This window comes from Hemiscyllium ocellatum, chromosome 20 (genome assembly GCF_020745735.1).
Source record: "Hemiscyllium ocellatum isolate sHemOce1 chromosome 20, sHemOce1.pat.X.cur, whole genome shotgun sequence".
NCBI lineage: Eukaryota > Metazoa > Chordata > Chondrichthyes > Orectolobiformes > Hemiscylliidae > Hemiscyllium > Hemiscyllium ocellatum.
In genome coordinates this window covers 39,348,929-39,371,818 of record NC_083420.1, presented here as the reverse complement: position 1 = coordinate 39,371,818, position 22,890 = coordinate 39,348,929, and the positions used below count along the sequence as shown (strand labels likewise).

Genomic DNA, 22,890 nt, shown 5'->3' with positions numbered 1-22,890 from the left:
TGTTTCCAGCCGGTGGCTGTAGGGTGTAACTCACCTCGTGTGGTATCTATTGGCGAGCTCTGAATCGATTCTAATCGTTGGGAGTTTGACCCTGTGTCAAAGCAGACAGCAGTGCAGCCTGCGGGCGGAGAGGAGTCAGTCAACCAGGTACCCGTCCCAGGATCACAACTCTTTCATTCACCCAACACCAGGATGGATACATTGTTTCCATAATCACATGAAGAACTGCGGGGGGGCTGGAAATCACAGACAAAAATCCAGAGTGCTGGAGAAACTCAGTGGGTCTGGCAACATCTGTGAAGAGAGTTAACGATTCGAGTCCGATACCCTTCTTGGAGTGTAAACCGTTGACTCTGCTTTTCTGTCCGTGTAAATTTAATTTTAATTAACCATCTTTAATTGTCGCCTGATGCTCCTGAACTTAGGAAAGCGCACTTACAGAACCATACAACCTGGAAACAGACCCTTCGGTCCAACCAGTCCATGTGCCCATCCTAAACTAGTCCCGTTTGCCTGCGTACGGCCCCTATCCCTGTAAAATTTTCCGGTTCATGCACCTGTCCAACGTTTTTCACGTGCCTCGGCACACGTGACAATAAATTCGATTCAATTCCAGCGATAAGATTACATTAGAACTTGCATGTACTTGAAAAACTACTTTGGGATGTCCAAAAGACGTAAAAGGCACTACTGCACATCAATGTGGATTCTTTCTTAACATGCTTCTGGCAAATTTTGTTGCCTTCTGAGCAGCAGCAGCAGCGAAGGACTTTTTTTGCTTGTGACTTGATGGAATCACCCTATTGGAGTTGATAATTGCTTCAAAGCCTCATTTTCACCCTATCTTTGCCTTGAACTCTGGCCTATTGTACGTACCCAATTCCCTTTATGGCCATTCTTTCTGCTATCTTGGCCCCAAACTCTCAAATTTCATTTATAAATCTCTGCTCCCACCTTTTAAGATGTTGCTTAGAAATAGAAGTGTTGGCCTCATTTTTGGACACCTGCCCTAAAATCTCGCTATATGAATTGATGACTGTGTTTTTTGTTTTGTGTTCCTGTGAAGCATCTTGGGATATTTTACTGTGCTTCAATTGCAATTGACTGAATGCTATTTCAAAGCTGTTTTACACCAATTTCTTCCCAACCAGAGCTGACAGCTATTGAGAAGCTAGTATTGCAAAAAGATGGTCACTACAAAGCTGTTGACTCTTGTGATTGTTGTGAGACAACAAAAGATCCTCCTGGGATGGAAGAAACGAGGTTTTGGGGCCAATCGCTGGAATGGTTTTGGAGGCAAAGTGCAGCCTGGAGAAACCATTGAAGAAGGAGCAAAGAGGTAATTCCTGTGCTATTTATTTTCCCTTCATGCTGATGACAAAGGTGATCACTCTCAGTGGGGTTCAACTGGAGCCATATTGTTCAAGCCTAGAATGGTGAGCATAGGCGTTCTGTAAGACAAAAGAGGACATGACAGGCAGGTCCAGTTGTATCCTGAACGAGACACACGCATTTGTTCCAGTGGTGATCTTTCACAGTGATCAAATCTGTGCATCTAACTGATTTTTTTCTTCCTCGTGTGCTCAGCCAAATTGCACTGCCCAGCTCAGATTGTAAGATCCAACAGCACAGAGGAAAGCCATTTTGCCGATTGTACCAGTACCAACTGTTTGAAAAAGCTATCCAGTCCAGTTCATTCCAATCCTTCTGTCTTCCCCATAAGCCTTCAATTTATTTTCTTTAGAAATGTTTAACCAGTTTCTTTTTGAAAGCTATTATTGAATCTGCCAGCATTATCCTTTTGAGGCAATACATTCCAGATAATCAGAACTCATTTTGTAAAATCTATCCTTCTCATGTGTTCTCTGTTTTATATTGCCAACTATTTTAAAACCATGAGCTCTGATTACTTACTATCCTGCTAGTGGAAATGCTTTGTCCCTATCTGCTGTAAGAACAGCTACGTAAGAATCTTACTCATTGACAACTGTTCAGTCTTCAACACTATTATCCCCTCAAGACTGATTACTAAACTTAATGATATTGGACAAAGCCACACTCTCTGCAACTGGATCCTCAGTTTCCTGATCCATAGGCCACAATCAGTGAAGATTGGGGACAATATTTCATCCTCACTAAGACTCAACACTGGAGCCCCTTAGGGGTGCGTACTCAGCCCCCTAATATACCCATGATTGCGTCGCCAAATATCAGATTAATGCCATTTACAAGTTTGCTAATGACACCATCATAGACGATCAAATCTCAGATGGCGACAAAATAAATTGCAGACGGGAGGTGGAAGACCTGGAAAAATGGTGCATTGAGAACAAACCAATGCTGGCAAAACCAAGGAACTCATTATTGACTTTTGGCCGGATGTTACTCATGCCCACCCCCCACACACACACACGCATTAACAACACAGAGGTGGAATGAGTGGAGAGTGTCAAGCTCCTGGGAGTGGTCATCTACAACAAGCTTTCTTGGACTCTTCATGTAGACGTATTTGTTACAAAGGCCCAACAACGTCTCTTCTTCCTCAGGCAGCTGAGGAAACTTGGCATGATGGCGAATACCCTTGCCAACTTTTATAGATGCGCCACCGAGACCATTCTGTCTGGATGTATCACTTGAATGGCAACTATACCATTCAAGATTGGAGACGGTTACAGAGAGTGGTAAGCTAGGCCCAGACAATCACAAAGGCCAACCTCCCATCTACAGAATCCATCTACCAGGTCCGCTGTCCAGGAAAGGCCACCAGCATTCTCAAAGATCCATCCCACGCTGGCAATGTTTTTCTACAACCTCTACCATCGGAGAGAAGATACAGAATCCTGAACACACACACACCAATCGGTTTCGAAAACAGTTTCTCCCCTACTGTTGTTAGAATACTGAATGGACCTCACAAACTCTTAACATTCACCTGTACCTGTATTTTTGTTTTTGCTGCTGTTTACCCATTATTTACTTAACTATGCTATTTAATTTTGTGATCTGCCTGTATTGCTCGCAAGACAAAGCTTTTCACAGTGCCTCGGTACACGTGGCAATAAATTAAATTCAATTCAATTTCAAAACCTCTCAATGTTTTGACTACTTCTATTGAGTCGTCCCTTAACTTTCACTGAAAATATGAGTTCAGAGTCCACCACTGCATGTGCTGGAATTCAAATGACTAAGTCTGGTATTGAAAGCTGGTCATGTTTTGAGTGGCTATAAAACTTTCACTGTTGTAAAAACCCATCTGCTTCATGAATCTGCATCTGGCGTGGCCTACACGTAACTCTAGATCAGTGTTTCTCAACGGGGGCGGAAGCGTCCTCAAGGGGCGTTTGCCTTCCTTCGGTGACTGTTGAAGTCAAAGGGGGCGGCAAGGGGACACTGAACAACTTTGTAGAGAGCTTACCAATCACTTGGAAGACAGACTTGTCCTTGAAGGATGTTGCTGTGTGCAGATGGATAGTCGCATAACACGAGTTTGTTATTTTCCCTGCACCCATGGAGGCGTGAGCTCTGATTGGTTGCTGTGCTATTATTGATAGTCTTCTCTGTGAATGGCAAACCATTTGAACTCGTTTGCAGTTGGCACTGATTCTACTGACGAGATCAATATCACCGAACTCTTGTCGCTTCTAGGAAGACGAAACGTAGCTTTTCAACTGTTCTGCGGTGGCAGAATGATTGCACATTACAGCTAATTAGCCAATCAAATTTTGCCACTTGTCTGAGTGTCTTAAAATTATCGTGATAAGGTAATACCCATGATTCCATTAGGGTATTTGAGCGACAGTGTAAAAATGGCCTCATCGAGTAAGAAAAAGTGCAGGCAGTATTGCATGGACTATTTATGATATGGCTTTATTCAATCTCCATCTAATAAGCAGTTACCACTGTGCTTGATCTGTGAACAAAGTTTTTCCAACGAGACCATGAAGCCTTCCCGTCTTATTAAACATTTGGAAAAGAAACACAGTGACAAGAAGAACAAAGATTTGGCATATTTTCAAACATTAAAAGAATAAATTCAATCAGCGACCAACGATTTCCACTGCTTTTTCAAAGATGGGAGCAACAAATGTAGATGGCCTTGTGGCATCTTCGAACATAGCGAAGCTAATTGCAAAATGTGGTAAACCTCATTCCATGGGTGAATCGTTGGTGCTTCTAGCTATTGCCTAAGTATTATCAACCGTGCTACATCAGGAACCATTGCAGATATAAGTTCAAATCCAGAAACTTTTGGTGTCGGAGTTTAATAACATGCTTCCTTTAACCATAAGGTATCAGTGGAAATGTTGGCCTCTTTTTAATCTGCAAGTCAGTGAATGTAATTCAGTCTGCTGAGTAGAGTTGAGGTCCTGATGAGACATAATCTCATTGAATGGCAGAATTAATACAAGAGTCTGAATGTCCTGCTTCTTTCTGTTCCAGCTATTTAAAATGCTTTTTATGAAACCTCCAATTTGTTCCTTGAAGTAAAGCTAATTCCTTCCTCAGAGAATTGTGGGAAGAGAGCAGTCTGACTGTGGACAACTTGGAAAAAGTCGGACGGATCAAGTTTGAATTTGTGGATGAGACTGAACTACTGGATGTTCACATATTCTTTACGGATAGTTGCAAAGGGGAACCATTGGAATCGGATGGTAAGTGACTCTGCTTTAAAAGTCCAAAAATCAAACTGCACTGGGATGTAGTCCAACAGATGTATTTGAAACCACAAGCTTTCGGAGCCCCCACTCCTTCCTCAGGCAGCTGGGGAGAGAGAATACAACAGACATGGAATTTATAGTAAAAGATCAAATGGTCATACAACTCATACAAATGTATTGAACAAATGTAGATGGCTATTAAGTCTTTAAAAAGTTGGAATGGAGGTTTTAATTGATTAATATGTAAATCCATGCCCCACGATAACATCAGTTTTTATCACAATAAAGGTGACACCTTAGGTCAGGCAATGCATTTTAGGTATGAGGCCATGTTTCATGTCTGTTTGTATCTCCATGACTTGGAGGTGCCAGTGTTGGACTGGGGTGGACAAAGTTAAAAATAACACAACACCAGGTTATAGTCCAATGAATTTATTTGGAAACACTAGCTTTTGGAGTGCCTGATGAAGGAGCAGCTTTCACAAACACCTGATGAAAGAGCAGCATTCCGAAAGCTAGTGCTTCCAAATAAACCTGTTGGACTATAATCTGGCGCTGTTTGTACCTCATCCTGGTTTTATTTCCACAGTAAGATTTTATAAAATGCCACATTGACTGACTGACTGACTGACTGTCTACAGATTGTGTGCTTTTTGAACAAATAGAATGTATCTGCAAATGCAAATATATTTGTGTGTGAGAGGGAGGGAGAGTGTGTATGCGTGTGTGGCAGTATATGTGTGAGAGACAATTTATAGACAGTCAGTCAATGTGGCATTTTATAAATTCCTACTTTGGAAATAAAATCAATCTGGGTCTAGGATGAGATACAAACAGACATGAAACATGGCCTCATACCTAAAATGCATTGTCTGACCTAAGGTATTCTGATAAAACCTGAAATTATCATGGGGCAGGGATTTACATATTAATTAATCAAAACCTGCACTTGCATTCTAACTCACCATCATTAAAGACTTAATAGCCTTTTAGGTTTGTTCAATGGATTAGCATAAATTGTACGACCCTTTGATCTATTCCTATAAATTCGGTGTCCGATGTATACTTTCTCACAAGCTGCCTGAGGAAGGAGCGGGAGCTCCGAAAGTTTCCGGTTTCACATAAGCCTGTTGGTCGATAATCTGGTGTCATGTAATTTTTGATTTTGTCCACCCCAGTCCAACACCAGCACCTCCACATAATTACTTTAAAAGTAATTTTTTGGTTACTTTTAAAGAGTGTAGATGCAGTAATTGTGGGATCATTGGACAACGCAATTGGGAATTTTAATAATGGGCAACAGGAAAATGGCAGATCATGGAAACCAATTTTTTACATAGTTCTTGGTGATGGAAGACTGTATAAACATCCCCAAGATAACAGATAGCAAGATGCTAATAGTGGAAAAGAACAGTCTTTATGGTGAGAGACAAAGTAATTGACAAACTCATTGGATGAAAGGCTGACAAGTTTCAGGATCTGATGACCTGCGTCCAAGGTTTTGAAGATAAGTGGCTGCAGAGAATAGTGGAAGCATTTTTCAGAAGAGTTCCTGCAGATTGGAAAGCAAATAATGTGACAACACTGTTCAAGAAGGGAGGGAGGGGGGATCCAAGATGGCGGCAACCCAGCAAGTCTGAGTCTATAGTGCTCTTCCCAATTATGGGTAAAGTGGGTCACCCACCCCCACCACACTCACCAAATCATTCATAATAGCTGTTAAATTTAAATAGTTGCTTAGTATTATATTTAAATAGTCTAATATTTAGTAAAAATGACCAAAGGGAAGGGAGCCCGCAGCTCTCAACAAGCAGGACCCCCTCCCCCACCCTCTCCCTCTTCAGCTGCAGCAGGGGCGTCCACAGCCACCCCGGGGAACTTACCGACGGTAACAAGCCTTGTGGAGATGATTACCAAGCTGGACGCGAAGATCGATGCCTTCATCAAGGAGTCCCGACATTGCTGGGAATCACTCTCGGCCGCGCTGCAGAAGCACGATCGAGACATCCAGGAACTGGAGCACCGACTCGGAGGGGCGGAGTTAAAGGCCGCGACCTCCGAGACTGCAGCTCAATCGGCCGTGGATCAGGTCCGGGCTCTCGAGCAGCGAGTCCGGACCTTAGAAAATCATATTGATGACCTCGATAATCAAGGTCGTCGAAAAAATATTCGGTTGTTGGGCCTTCCCGAACGGGAAGAGGAAGGCCAGCTTACAGCATTTCTGGAGCAGTGGCTGCCACAGCTTTTAAATCTGCATGCTGGATCAGGCCAGGTAAGGGTGGAATGGGCCTACCGGGTCGCAATACGTGCCCGGCTCAAACCAGCGCCCACGCCCGGTCCTGTTCCAGCTGCAGACCTATAGGGAGAGGCAGATGCTCCTAGAAGCCTCAAGAAATCTCGGAAAAGACCCCCAAGCCGTGATCTATAAAGGATCCAAGATCATGCTATTTCAGGATTTTTCCCCAGCTCTGGTCCGAAAGAGGAAGGCATTCGATGAGGTGAAGAAGCGTTTAAGGGACTTAAATACTCAGTAGTCCTTACGCTATCCAGCGACGCTACGTTTTAACCACGATGGATGCATATATAACTTCAGTTCACCAGAGAAGGCTAAGGAATTCTTGGACTCTCTTAAATAAACTGTAAGAGATTGTGGATGCTGGTTTGCCTTTCCCTCTACTTTGGTCTATATTCCCCCCCTTTCTTTTTCTTCTCTCCTTTTTTTACCTCAGTGTTTAATATTATCATGGGGGGCGGGGAGAGGGATTTGAATTTCTCCCCCCCCCCGCTTGGTTTGTTTTCTTTTATTACTTTATGTATATATGTGGGTATGTATGTATGTATATATATGTTGAGGCGATTGGTTAATGTTGGTGGGGGGAGGTGGTTACATTATTCTACTTTACCTCTGTCTTTAGGAGCGGGGTTGTTTTTCCCCTATTATTTTGTATTATTATATCTAAGTATTACTTGTTGAGATTGTAATTTTATAGTTATATATTTATATACGGTATTAACATTCTCAAATATATCCAGGTGTTGGTGTGGGCGGGGGTAGAGTGCTCACTGTTAACTCTAGCTTTGTATTATATTTGAATTCTCCTCATTTTATTGAGGAGCACCTGGGTCAAGGGTGGGGCATTGGTTGAGAGAGGATAAGATGGATTTTTGGAGAGGAAGTAACGCTCCCTGGGAACAAGGGGGAAAATCTCCATTTAGGTACTTTTTATATTTTTTTATTTAGAAATAGTTTTTTATTATATTGTTGTGAGTGTAATAGAGAGCCTTTATTTTTGTGAATTTTATATGCTCCATGCTCGGGATGTTCCAGATAGGGTTTCCCCTCCCAAGGGGTCTCGGATCTGCCCAGATGATTATGGTTGATCAGTCGGTTAAGTGGTGCACCTGGAATGTCAAGGGGAGTAATTCGCCAGTCAAAAGGAAGAAAATATTATCAAATCTTAAGAAAGAAAGAGTTGATATAGCTCTCCTACAAGAGACACACCTGTCGGATAAAGAACATTTAAAATTACGACAGGGTGGATTTGATCAGGCCTTTTTCTCTTCTTTTAGCTCAAAAAGTAGGGGAGTTGTTATTCTTGTTCGGAAGAATTTCCCTTTCAAAATTCTAAATCAGATAAAAGATGAATTTGGACGATATATTTTGATTAAAGCCCTCGTAAATGGAGAGGAATATGGGATTCTAAATTTGTACTGCCCCCCGGCACACCCCTCTAAATTTATAACGGAAGCTTTTTCAAAATTGATGGCCTTTGGTGCCCGTCATACAATTATAGGGGGAGACTTTAATTGTATTATGGATCCGGAAATAGATAGGATTCCCAAGAGTGCTGCCGGAGTATCTCCCAGATCTAGACAATTGGCGGATCTGAATAAAGAATTAGGATTGGTAGATGTATGGAGATGTCTTCATCCACAGGGTAGAGATTTTTCTTTCTACTCTAATCCACATAAATGTCATACAAGAATTGATATGTTTTTTGCCCCATCGATTTTTAAAAATTCTATATTATCCTGTAAAATAGGTACTATAGCGATTTCCGACCACGCCGCTGTATATATGGAAACTAAGGCAAGGAACAATGGGACATCCGCTCGGCATTGGCGTATGGACCCCTTCCTGATAAAAGATAGTAAATTTGTGAAGTACTTCTCCCAAGAATTCAAAACTTTTTTAGAAATTAATTCAGGTACAGCTAGCAACCCATCAATGATGTGGGAGACTATCAAAGCTTATGCACGAGGTTTGATCATCTCCTACTCAGCGACCCAGAAGAAACTGAAGGGAGAGCAACAGCGTCTGCTCGAAGCTCGCTTAAAAGCAGCTGAAACAGCATACGCTGATAGACCTTCTATTATAAAATTACAAAGGATTACGGCTCTTAGGACAGCTCTAAACACTACGCTTACTCAAACGGCTAAGAGGGAAATATTATTTGCAAAACAAAGGTTATATGAATATGGCGACAAACTGGGTAGATACTTAGCATTTCTTGCAAAGAAAAAGAAGGCCCCTCAGACTATTATGACTATCAAGGAAAGTACAGGTACCTTGACTCATGATCATAAAAAAATTAATGCGATCTTTAGAGAATTTTATTCTGAGTTATATAAATCGCAGGATTATGAAGATAGGACTAGGAGGATGCAGTCATTTTTTAAAAATTTGACCTTTCCGGGCTTGACTCCGGAACAGGTATCGGCCTTAAATGCTCCTCTAACAGTCCAAGAAATACTTGATGCAATTAGGCAACTCCAGAGCGGAAAGGCACCGGGTCCAGATGGTTTTCAAGCTGAATTCTATAAAGAATTTACAGAAATATTGGCTGATCCACTTATGGACATGTATAACTTTGCATATAGTCAGGTCTGTCTCCCGCCTTCGCTGAAAGAGGCAAATATCTCTCTTATCCTCAAAAAAGGAAAAGATCCAGAAGACTGTACATCTTATAGACCAATATCCTTGCTAAATGTAGATTTTAAAATCCTCTCTAAAATGTTAGCACTGAGACTAGAAAGGATACTGCCATATATTATAAAGGAGGATCAGACGGAATTTCTTAAAGGCCGTAGATCATCCAATAATATTAGAAGGGTCTTGAATATGATCCAAGCCTGCCATCAGGGAAAGATACCAAGAGTAGTAATTTCATTAGACGCGGAAAAGGCATTCGATAGGGTTGAATGGTCATATTTGTTTTACACATTGGAAAGGTTTGGCATTGGACAGGTGTTTACCAAATGGGTCTCAACATTGTATAGTGATCCCAAAGCAGTTGTGGTTACCAATGGATTAGGTTCGGATAGCTTCAGTGTGGGTAGGGGCTGCCGTCAAGGATGTCCTCTCTCGCCATTGTTATTTACGCTAATAATTGAACCACTAGCAGAAGCTATACGGACTGATCCTAATATAACGGCCCCGAGGATTGGTACAGGTAAACACAAAATTACCCTTTATGCAGATGATGTTCTTTTATTCCTCAATAATCCTCTGATGTCAGTACCTCGTCTAATTCAAGTTATTAATACATTTAGTGCATTCTCAGGCTATAAAACTAATTTTTCAAAATCGGAGGCTATGCCAATGGGTGGCCTTGTTATGACACCCCACTTAGTGGACGGATCCCTCTTTCCCTTTCGTTGGTCCCTGGAGGGCTTCTTATATTTAGGTATTTTTATTACTCCAGTATTTGGTCAGTTGTATAGGGCTAATTTTGTGCAATTACTGGAAAGGATAAGGCAGGACCTCCAGCGATGGGGAGACCTTCCAATTTCCTGGTTGGGTAGAATAGCACTAATTAAAATGAATGTTCTGCCCCGTCTCTTATATCCTATGAGAATGCTCCCGGTGATGCTGCCAAGGATAGCCCTACGTAAATTATATGGCTGGCTGGGTTCCTTTATTTGGAATCATAGACGGCCCCTTATTAAGCTGAAGAAGCTACAGCTTCCACAGACAAGGGGAGGACTGGATTTCCCAGACTTTAGAAAATATCAGTTAAGTTCCCTATTAAGTTACATAGCTGACTGGGTCTTGTCTGATCCACAATCAATCTGGCTGGACATCGAGGCCTCCCAAGTAAAATACCCACTTACTAACCTCTTATTTTCAGACAAGAGGAAAATCATTACAGATCACTGTAAAAACCCCATAATACTAAACACAATTAAGGCCTGGAATATGATGCGGCAAAATGAGGGTAATTTACATAAAACATCCCCCCATGCACCGATAGTAGGGGCATGGGGATTCCAACCGGGGTTTACAGATGCCACTTTTAAACTCTGAAGATCCAGGGGTATCTCATGTTTAGGGGACCTATTTAAAGATGGAGTCCTGATGTCCTTTGAACAGCTGCGTCAGAAATTCAGGTTACCCAATGGAGACCTCTTTCGATACTTCCAAATTCGAGATTATATGCAGAAGAAGACTACGTTAATAGATAGTCTTTATAAATCAGATAGAGAATGTAATGTCCTACGACCAGTAGGGGTATCCTCCGTTAGTACTATTTATCATTTACTACATGATGAAGTGTCGGGAGATATGGACAATCTGCTTAAAACATGGGATCAGGATTTGGGACTAGAAATCTCTATAGAAACGTGGAATGATATTTGGGAAAATGCTAGAAGAATTACTATCTGTAACAGAACCCAGGCTATCCAGCTGAAGATACTTCATAGGGCCCATATAGCACCGGCTCGATTGGCAAAATTTAAGGCAGGAGCATCTCCAATGTGTCCCAAATGCAAAATAGAGGTAGGCACTCTGGTACATTGCCTATGGACTTGTCATAAGATCCGTAGATATTGGACTGAAGTAGCAAGTACCCTGACAGATATTTTAGGAACGGAAATTAGAGTGGACCCTGTATCTCTCCTTTTGGGCTTTTCGAACTTTTCCTCCCTGGATACGCACGGGAAGAGACTATTTTCTATTCTCTCTTTCTGTGCAAGGAAAAATATTTTGATGAAATGGGTGGCTGAGGGCCGCCCTGGACTTTCAAATGGGCACAGATTAATTATGGAATATATTCCCCTTGACTTCCTTACAAATATGGTGCACCGAAAGACTGAATTATTTTATAAAATATGGCAGCCCTTTTTGAATTACATAAATGCAGATATTTCGGCCATCCTAACAAGGGCCTTTATTTAGTGAGGACTACAAACCTGGCTGCTCCGGGGCCCCTTGGGAGAGGAATCCCGTACGAATATGGGTTTTATTACATTTGATGTTAATACATTCCGAGCATGTAAGAGACTTAAGTATACACTCTGGTTAGTTATAGGTTAGATTAGTAGAATGTTGAGTTTTGGTTTTTTTAATTTTATTTTGGTTTTTGTTTTTTTTTTCTTTCCTTTGTTAAATTTTGACTATTGTATATTTGATTTAATTGTACATCAATGTTTGTATTTGAGAGTTTTGTTTATTTTTATAAACTTGCAAAAATGTTAAATTTCTAATAAAAATATCTAAAAAAAAAGAAGGGAGGGAGACAGAAGATGAAAGGCCAGTTATCTGTCATGGGGAAAATGCAAGAGTCCTTTATTAAGGAAGAAATAAGAAGGCATTTAGAAAAGCTTAACACAAACAGTTAACATAGTTTTGTGAAAGAGAGATCTTTTGCTCGAGTTCTTTGAGAGTATAACATGCAGCATTAATAAAGGGGATATGGTTAACCTTTGGATTTTAAGAATGCATTCAATAAGGCGCCACAAAAACGTTATAGCACAAGTTGGGAGCTCAGTATGGGGCATGTATTGTTAATACAGAAGACAAAATCTGGATTCATAGGCCTTTACAGTTTGGAAAGGTGTAACAAGTGAAGTGCCTTAAGGATCAGTGTTAGAGCCTCAGTTATGCTGTCTATATTAATGACGTGGAGGTGCTGGTGTTGGACTGGGATGGACAAGTTGAAAATCACAACACCTGGTTATCATCCAACAGGTTTATTTGGGAGTACTAGCTTTCGGAGCGCTGTTCCTTCAACAGGTAGCTGTGGAATCATAAGATACAGAATTTATAGCAAAAGAGTACGGTATCATGCAACTGAAACTATATATTGAACAAATCTAGATTGCTGTTAAATCTTTCATTTTTTAGAATGGGTTGCAGATTTCAGGTCATTAATATATAAATCCCAGAACTTCTTAAAAGCCATATTCTCAAGATAACTTAAGGTTTTATAAAAATACGTGACGTCATAACTCAGACATTGTATTAAAGGTATAAGGTTAGAATCTATCTGTACCCCAATCTTGAGTCCAAAGTAGGAATTTATAAAATGTTACAGGGAATGACTGCCTGCAGATTATGTGCTTTTTGAGCAAAATAGAATATATCTGCAAATACAATTCTGCAAATGCAAATTCACCCCCATAAATTTATATGTATGCGTATGCATGTGACTGTGTGAGAGAGAGAGAGGGAGAATGTGTGTGCATGCATTTGCAGATGCTACAACAATGGATGAACGGACACCGCGCAACAATCTGGATTAGTGGTGCTGGAAGAGCACAGCAGTTCAGGCAGCATCCAACGAGCAGTGAAATCAACATTTTGGGCAAAAGGGCTTTTGCCCAAACTGTCGATTTCGCTGCTCGTTGGATGCTGCCTGAACTGCTGTGCTCTTCCAGCACTATTAATCCAGAAATCTGGTTTCCAGCATCTGCAGTCATTGTTTGTACCGCACAACAAGCGCCAGACAGGGATATTCCCCCCCAGTCCTGGAACACTTCAGCAGTCAGGGACATTCGGCCTTGGATCTTCGGGTGACCATCTTCCAAGCAAACTTTGGGATACACAACAACAGAGTGGCAGAGCAGAGGCTGACAGCCAAGTTCAATACCCGTGCAGATGGCCTCAACCAGAACCTTGGGTTCATGTCACACTACGTCATACACTCTTACTTACACTGTCTCCCATACACACACTCGTAACCACATGCACACCCTCTCACAAGCTTATACTCCGTCACACTCATGCACACATTCTACCAAGCATGCACTGACGCAAACACACTCTCTCACGTGTGCACATACTCACTTACTCTGTCATGCACAAACATATGTCTATGGGGTGAAGTTGCATTTGTGGATTGTATTTGCAGGTAAATTCTATTTTGCTCAAAAAGCACACAATCTGCAAAAAGTCAATCCATATAACATTTTATAAATTCCTAATTTGGTAACAGAATCAGTCTGACTCAATTGGACAGACTCTAACCTCATACCTTTGATGCATTGTCTGCGCTGAGATGTCACCTTTTTTCATAAAACCTTAAGTTATCCCAAGAATGTGACTTAAAAGAAGTTCTGGGATTTATATATTAATGAACCGAAACCTGCAACCCATTTTAAAAGTTGAAAGACCTAACAGCAATCTAGGTTTGTTCAATATGGAATGAGCTGCCAGAGGATGTGGTGGAGGCTGGTACAATTGCAACATTTAAAAGGCATTTGGATGGGTATATGAATAGGAAGGGTTTGGAGCGATATGGGCCGGGTGCTGGTAGGTGGGACTAGTTTGGGTTGGGATATCTGGTCGGCATGGACGGATTGGACCGAAGGGTCTGTTTCAATGCTGTACATCTCTATGACTCTATATTGTTTCAGTTGCATGATACTGTAATCTTGTTATAAATTCTGTCTTGCAATCCTACTCCACAGTTACCTGGTGAAGGTGCAGCACTCAGAAAGCTACTACTTCCAAATAAACCTGTTGGATGATAACCTGGTGTTGTGATTTTCATCTATATTAATGACAGAGGAGGGGATAAAATGTCATATGTCCAAATTTGCTGATGATACAAAAACAGGTGGGAAGGTATATTGTGATGAGATCACAGGGAATCAGGTCTTTCCCCTGGGGTGGGAAAGTCCAGACTAGAGGGCATTGGTTTAGGGTGAGAGAGGAAAGTTTTAAAAGGCATCTAAGGGGCAACTTTTTCATGCAGAAAGTGGTGCATGAATGAAATGAGCTGCCAGAGGAAGCGATGGAGACTGGTACAATTACAACATTTAAAAGGCATCTGGATGGGTATATGAATAGGAAGAGTTTAGAGGGATATGGGCCAAGTGCTGGCAAATGGGACTAGATTAATTTAGGATTATCTGGTCAGCATGGACGAGTTGGACCGAAGAGTTTGTTACCATGCTGTACATCTCTATGACTCTAATAGGTTGAGTGAATGGGCAAGAACATGGCAGATGAAGTTTAATGTAGGAAAGTGTGAGGTCATCACTTTGGTAGGAGGAATCGAGAAGCAACTTATTTTTTTAAAATTGGGAAGAACTCCAAAGAAAGTACAGCACAGAACAGTTCTTGTGCACGAAACACCAAAAGTTAGCATGCAGGCGAATAAGTAATTAAAAAGGTAAATGGAATTTGACCTTAATTGCAAGGGCTTTGAATCTGAAAAATAGGGAAACCCTGTTACAACCGTACAAAGCGTTGATGAGGCCATACCTGGAGTATTGTGTAGTTTTGCTCCTGATTTTTAAAAATAATATACTGGCATTGAAGGCAGTTAAAAGAGATTGACTAGATTGATTCCTAGGATGAAAGAATTGACTTATCAATAGTGGCTAAACAGGTTTGGCCTTTATTCATTAGATTCACAGGAATGAGTGTTTTTTTTTATTGAAACACATGGAAGATTCTGAGGGGGCTTGATAGTAAATTTTGAGATGTTTTCACTCATAGGAAATCTCATTAGTGCATTCATTGAAAACTGAAATGTGAAGGAATTTCCTTTCCCAGCAAATGTCTGGAATTCTCTGAAGAGAAATGTGGAAGCTAGATCCCTTAAAGTATTTAAAGAGTGGGTAAATAGTCAAAAATTCCAAATATCTACAAGGAACCAGAATGAAAGAGGAGTTGAGGCCTGGAACAAATCAGCCATGATTTTATTGAATGGTTAAGGGTTAAGGATTTGAATGATCTAGTCATGCTCCTATTTTACATGTTCTTATGAAAGGTATTTTAGAACCAGGTAAGTTTGAGTTCTAATCCAGTCTTGCCCCTCCCTACTTCTGTAACTCTTCTTGCCATACATTGCTACATAGCACTGATACACGTAGATTACTCCATGACAAGATTCTGACTAGTTATCATGAGCTTATCTCCATTTTATACATTGAGTTTGATCAGCGCATGTATCAACACATGGCTCTCAAGAAAGATGCAGCAAGTGTAAGGGAGGCAGTGATGTTTTCTGTTCCAGGTACTTTTATCAGTCTGAATTCTAACTACTTGTTCTCTGGGGATGTCATTTTCTACATACTCATAGATAGAGCAAGTATCCTGAGATCCAGCCCTAATGCCATGGCTATTAGTACCATCACTGCCCCCTCCACCTCTCTGAACCTCTCAGCACCATACCACCCTCCACTATGACAATTCTGTGGTTATGTTAATTGATAAGCAGTAAAATTGAATCAACTAAGGTAGTGCTTCTCAAACATTGCAGGTAAAGCCTACCTCTTTGACCAAGTTTTTGGCCATCTGCCCTAGTCTTATGTGGTTGTGTCAATTACTCATTGTGTTTTTGCATTTGTTATTTTGGATTTGAAAAACACGTCCAATTCTCCATTTTTCATAGAGATGCTTCCACAGTGGTTTGACCTGGACAAGATTCCATTTGATGAGATGTGGGTTGATGACATCATCTGGTTCCCCTTGTTACTCCAGAAGAAGCTATTCAAGGGTTATTTCAAGTTCAAAGGACATACCACGATCCTGGAATACACACTGCAGGAGGTGGATGAGCTGAAAGAGCTGGAAATTGAGGAGTCTGGATTCTGATGATTTGCAATCATTTTCAAATAGTCACAGGGCAAAGTGGGGAAACTTTAACAAACATTAAGAAACTGGGAACAATGTAGTAAATGATTACCAAAAATGATTTTTGTATTTTTCTCAGAAGAATTAAATCCTGATATTTTAGGCTTTATTTAGCTGTGAACCCAGCCTTGTACATCAACCACACCACCTTCACAATCCTATCATTAGTCACCCAACACATCTATCTTCCTTTCCCGTATCTGTTTTGATGATTGTTTTCTACCTGTCAGTTAAAATGTTGGGCCTAGCTGAAACTCCAATCCAATATAAGCCTTGGATACAAGTGGAACTCTTTGCCTCATGATACTGGAGCAATAAATCATGGAGCATAGAGAGATTTGGGACTTTTGTTGCTGGATGTTTGAGATTAAGTTCCATTTAAACTGAATGATCAGTTTGCTGTGAGAAATATTGGATCATTTTAGACTGTCATTTGTATTTGTAGTCATAAGTAAATTTGCTTTCTTTATAATACTGGGGTTTTGAAAAGAAGAAATTCCCCAAAACAATAAAGTTTCTTTGTGGAGGTCAAAGATGGTGAAATTCTAACTGCTTCTCTGGAAGTGCCCACTAGATGGTGCACAAGGGCAGCTTTGTAAACAATTTGATTTGTAACCTTAATACCAGTAACATTTTCTTTACTCAAACCGTTGAGACTACATTAAACATCAAATCTTATAGACATTTTTTATGAAGAATGAAGTATCTTTCTACAGGAAAATGGATCTATTCAGAAAGAGGGACAATTAGTTTTAGTCCTGGCTGAAACGGTTTTGTTACCCTGGAAGTAGTGTAAATGACATACTAGGAGGGAAGGAACAGTGACTGAACAGATCAATACTGTTAACCACATTCTGGATTGAGGGTTGAAACTGCAACTTCTGGAAGGGAAGTAAGGGATGGGAGGTTGCAATGGGAACGTCCCTTCTATATCTCACCATCAATTAACACTCTAGCCACGGCATTCCCCCAACTACAACATAAAATAACTTTCCCTATTCACACTGTATTGGTAGTGGAAAAGATCTAATCTGCAAAGAGGCAGCTGTTTTCATTGATATAGCTACTGGTGGATTTCCACCCATAAAATGAGAAATCTAGATTATGCAAGTACCTCCAAGGCTGGCTGTGATAAATTACTTCAAGGGCAGTTACGTTGAGTTGACACATTCAGCTTTCGGAAGTAGTGAAGAGCAATGGGCCTCCAGAACCATGCCAGACATAAAGGTGTATTGAACAAATAGTTTGAAGTAGGGGAATTACAAAGGTTTGTATGCAAACCAGCAAATTTTATACTTGGGTAGTTTAACATTAGAATGCAGCTTTGAATTAATCTGATAAGAGCTAATTCTTAAACCTGAAGCTGTAATGGAGGGAGTACAGAAAGAATTCAGAATTTTCCTCCATTCCTGTGCTGCATTATAAAAATCTGGGAGAAATTACACTGACCTAATATTTAAGGTGACAAAAATTAAAACATATGGTGATTTCGGACGTTGGCAGAAGAAAATTCTTTCTGCCATTCTTTTACTGAAAGTTTAGAAAGTTGGCTTAGTATGAACATCCACCTTATTGCATTATATTAAATTACACCACAGATCTAAATTACATTTCCATGAACTTTGTGTCTTGTTCTCTAATGTACATGTTGGTCATTTGAAAGAGCTAGTGTGGCCACATGGGCCACTGGATTATTTATTTATGAAAATGGATATGCTGGGAAATAAGGCATGTTGGGAAACTGAGGCAAGCCTTGACCAAAGTGACTGTGCTAATCACCAGCTGTGGGATGTACAGGACCAACACTCAAGGACAGCCACTGGTTGAACTAGCTTTAAAATGACCCAGCCATCTAAGTGCCCAAACTGCAGAACTAGCAGCCTATGCAGTCTACAGGGACGATACGATGTATCTGGAGTTTGGTGGGGTGGTAGGTGAGGACCAGTGGGGTTCTGTCCTGGTGGCGATTGGAGGGGCGGGGTTCAAGGGCGGAGGAGCGGGAAATGGAGGAGATGCAGTGGAGAGCGTCATCAACCACATCTGAGGGAAAATTGCGGTCTTTGAAGATGGAGGCCATCTGGGTTGTTCGGTATTGGAATTGGTCCTCCTGGGAGCAGATGTGGCAGAGGCGAAGGAATTGGCAATATGGGATGGCATTTTTACAGGGGGCAGGGTGGGAGGAGGTGTAATCTAGGTAGCTGTGAGAGTCAGTCGGTTTATAGTAAATGTCCGTGCTGAGTCGGTCGCCTGAGATAGAAATGGAGAGGTCTAGGAAGGGGAGGGAGGTGTGTGAGATGGTCCAGGTAAATTTGAGGTCTGGGTGGAAGGTGTTGGTAAAGTGGATGTACTGTTCAACCTCCTCGTGGGAGCACGAGGTAGCGCCGATACAGTCATCGATGTAGCGGAGGAAAAGGTGGGGGGTGGTGCCAGTGCAGCTGCAGAAGAGGGACTGTTCCACATATCTGAAGAGGCAGGCATAGCTGGGGCCCATGTTCAGAGTGAGGACCAGTTCAGTCAGTCAAAGGAGGGTGTCAGTCCTCACTGTCTCCTACTGAGCTGAAAATGTGTTGCTGGTTAAAGCACAGCAGGTCAGGCAGCATTCAAGGAACAGGAAATTCGACGTTTCGGGCCAGAGCCCTTCATCCTGACGAAGGGCTCTGGCCCGAAACGTCGAATTTCCTGTTCCTTGGATGCTGCCTGACCTGCTGTGCTTTAACCAGCAACACATTTTCAGCTCTGATCTCCAGCATCTGCAGACCTCACTTTTTACTCACTTTCTCCTAGTCTACAGGGACCCCCAGATGATTTACTTGACTTAATGGAGGACTTTAACAAATTGGAAAAACTCACTAGTAGTTCAGAGCACAAATGTGTCTAGATTGTTGGGAGTCTGTGACATGACAGAACTCCCCAATAACCCTGAAAACACAGTAATCAAACAACTCGATTCATTATAACTCAGACCCCAGATGGCATACCCACAACATGGACACGTGACAATACAAAAAGGCTAGTACAGACCAGGGAAAAACAAACTGACCCAGAATGTTGAATGGCAATGTCCAACATTCAGGGTATCTCCGTTAGAGGGAATGACAGGACATGGAAACCGGGAGGACGCAATATTGCCATGTTCCCAGAGACTGAGGATTCACAACATACCGATGAGTCTCTTTGGGTGCCTATTTGACGAATGTATTCATTCATGAAGCCAGGTGATGAAACAGCTGACAGCCACCCAAAGCGAGGTGCAACTGTTTCTGATGATCCAAAATCTCATGCATTTCACACCTCTCTGTAGTCCCTGTGGGACCAACTCTTATTCCTGTACACACTGATGGGAGTAACCAGGTTACAATTCTTCAGTTTTCCTCACATCATTCATTGGATATAATCTCCATATCAGATTCTACCCATGGTCACAACAACCATCTAATCTTAGTCTTCAAATTTTCTTCTTTGGTCACAACTTCATTTTTACATTTAATTTGTTCGTCATGATGACCACCAAATTTCAGCCTTTTCTGACCGCTCTGCGGTCAGGCCATTTAAAACTACCCTACCACTAGAAACCAAGGTTGGAGAGTACCAGGCCTCTAAACCCAACTTAACATTCCACATGGGATTCACATTCCTATTCTTATATAAAAGAAATGAGGGAGGGTTGAGGCATGTACATTCCATTAGTTCAAGACTATTTAGATTAGACAATGATAACAACAGAAACTATCGTGATCTCTCGCGAGGACAACCACGACCACACAGAACGTAACCAAGATATTAGATTAGATTAGATTACTTACAGTAATCTTCATTGGAATTGTCATCAACACCAAAAACAACACACAAAAAACACTGAGCCGACCAGGAAAATGTGTTAGCCGAGTAAATATTTGTTATCATGTTGTTTATATAAAATGTTCTATTGTTTATATAAAATATTCTGATTTTATGCTTTTTTGATTTATGAATATTTTTGTGGTTTTAACATTTTCATTATGGATTTTTCATTATGAATTTTTGTATATGTTTATTTTCTCCAATGTCTTATTTATTTTAATCGACCTCTATTGGTTCATTTGTACTCAGCAAACCTTACTTGATCTGTTTGCTCCAGTTCTATATTTGTTTGACTTTTCCATTTTTCGTTATTTGTTTGTTTTCTCCAATGTCTTCGCTTGATCAGAACGAGTCCGCATTTTGATATTCCATTTCGATCTTGTTTGATGACATTTGCTTGATCTTAGTTAGGTGTGATTTTACCTGTAAGAGTTTAGTTGTTTAAGTGTGGGTCGTGTTTTGCTTGAACCTGGATGATAGTGTAGTCACCATGTGGAAATTGGTCTATGATCATGTGACCTATGACTCTTCGCATTCAGGATCAGGAGGTGGGACTGTGGCCAGGTGGGCCACTCAAAATGATGGATTTATGAAAACGGACAATAAATGAAACATGATGGGAAGTTGTGACAAGCCTTAACCAAAGTGAATGTGCTAATAAACATCTTACAGAATCCAGGCAGGCTGCAGCTACAGACAAACAGTGTGTAATTAACCCAGCAGCTACAGACAATTACAACGTACACTCAAATTTGAATTGAATAGAATCAACTTGAATACCATTCCCAGGACAACTGGAATCTTGAGTTGTCTGCCTGACACAGGCACACCTCGCAACCTTTTTTAGAGAGGGCTACCTGACCTACGTGCAACTAACATCTCCAGGAAGGGATGCCCAAGGACTACCCTGCCATTGACCCTTTAGTCCAAGAAACCTCGACACGGTCCTGTCCCCTTTAGTCCAAGAACTCCCCACCTACGTTCGGGACACCACCCACGCCCTCCACCTCCTCCAGGATTTTCGCTTCCCCGGTCCCCAACGCCTTATTTTCACTATGGACATCCAGTCCCTGTACACCTCCATCCCCCATCACGAAGGACTCAAAGCCCTCCGCTTCTTCCTTTCCCGCCGCACCAACCAGTACCCTTCCACTGACACCCTCCTTCGACTGACTGAACTGGTCCTCACCCTGAATAACTTCTCTTTTCAATCCTCCCACTTCCTCCAAACTAAAGGAGTTGCCATGGGCACCCGCATGGGCCCCAGCTATGCCTGCCTCTTCGTAGGATATGTGGAACAGTCCATCTTCCGCAACTACACTGGCACCACCCCCCACCTTTTCCTCCGCTACATCGATGACTGTATCGGCGCTGCCTCGTGCTCCCACGAGGAGGTTGAACAGTTCATCAACTTTACTAACACCTTCCATCCCGACCTGAAATTCACCTGGACTGTCTCAGACTCCTCCCTCCCCTTCCTAGACCTTTCCATTTCTATCTCGGGCGACCGACTCAACACAGACATCTATTATAAACCGACTGACTCCCACAGCTACCTGGACTACACCTCCTCCCACCCTGCCCCCTGTAAAAACGCCATCCCATATTCCCAATTCCTTCGTCTCCGCCGCATCTGCTCCCTGGAGGACCAATTCCAACACCGCACAGCCCAGATGGCCTCCTTCTTCAAGGACCGCAGATTCCCCCCAGACGTGATCGACGATGCCCTCCACCGCATCTCCTCCACTTCCCGCTCCTCCGCCCTTGAGCCCCGCTCCTCCAACCGCCACCAAGACAGAACCCCACTGGTTCTCACCTACCACCCCACCAACCTGCGCATACAACGTATTATCCGCCGCCATTTCCGCCACCTCCAAACGGACCCCACCACCAAGGATATATTTCCCTCCCCTCCCCTATCAGCGTTCCGCAAGGACCACTCCCTTCGTGACTCCCTTGTCAGATCCACACCCCCCACCAACCCAACCTCCACCCCCGGCACCTTCCCCTGCAACCGCAGGAAATGTAAAACTTGCGCCCACACCTCCACACTCACTTCCCTCCAAGGCCCCAAGGGATCCTTCCATATCCGCCACAAGTTCACCTGTACCTCCACACACATCATCTATTACATCCGCTGCACCCGATGTGGCCTCCTCTATATTGGTGAGACAGGCCGCTTACTTGCAGAACGCTTCAGAGAACACCTCTGGGCCGCCCGAACCAACCAACCCAATCACCCCGTGGCTCAACACTTTAACTCCCCCTCCCACTCCACCGAGGACATGCAGGTCCTTGGACTCCTCCACCGGCAGAACACAACTACACGACGGCTGGAGGAGGAGCGCCTCATCTTCCGCCTGGGAACCCTCCAACCACAAGGTATGAATTCAGATTTCTCCAGCTTCCTCATTTCCCCTCCCCCCACCTTGTCTCAGTCGGTTCCCTCAACTCAGCACCGCCCTCCTAACTTGCAATCCTCTTCCTGACCTCTCCGCCCCCACCCCACTCCGGCCTATCACC

The 22,890-nt window shown here is 42.2% G+C and overlaps 1 protein-coding gene across 1 annotated transcript; it reads left to right on the top strand.

Annotated features, from left to right (window-relative positions):
- The first annotated feature begins 33 nt into the window (after positions 1-33).
- Positions 34-17,512, top strand: nudt1 (nudix (nucleoside diphosphate linked moiety X)-type motif 1). The gene is made up of 4 exons (XM_060840781.1): positions 34-147; positions 1,152-1,339; positions 4,507-4,652; positions 16,286-17,512. The coding sequence occupies exons 2-4, from the start codon at positions 1,188-1,190 to the stop codon at positions 16,486-16,488; spliced, it is 501 nt and encodes a 166-aa protein (XP_060696764.1). The 5' UTR covers positions 34-147; positions 1,152-1,187; the 3' UTR covers positions 16,489-17,512.
- Positions 17,513-22,890: the final 5,378 nt, after the last annotated feature.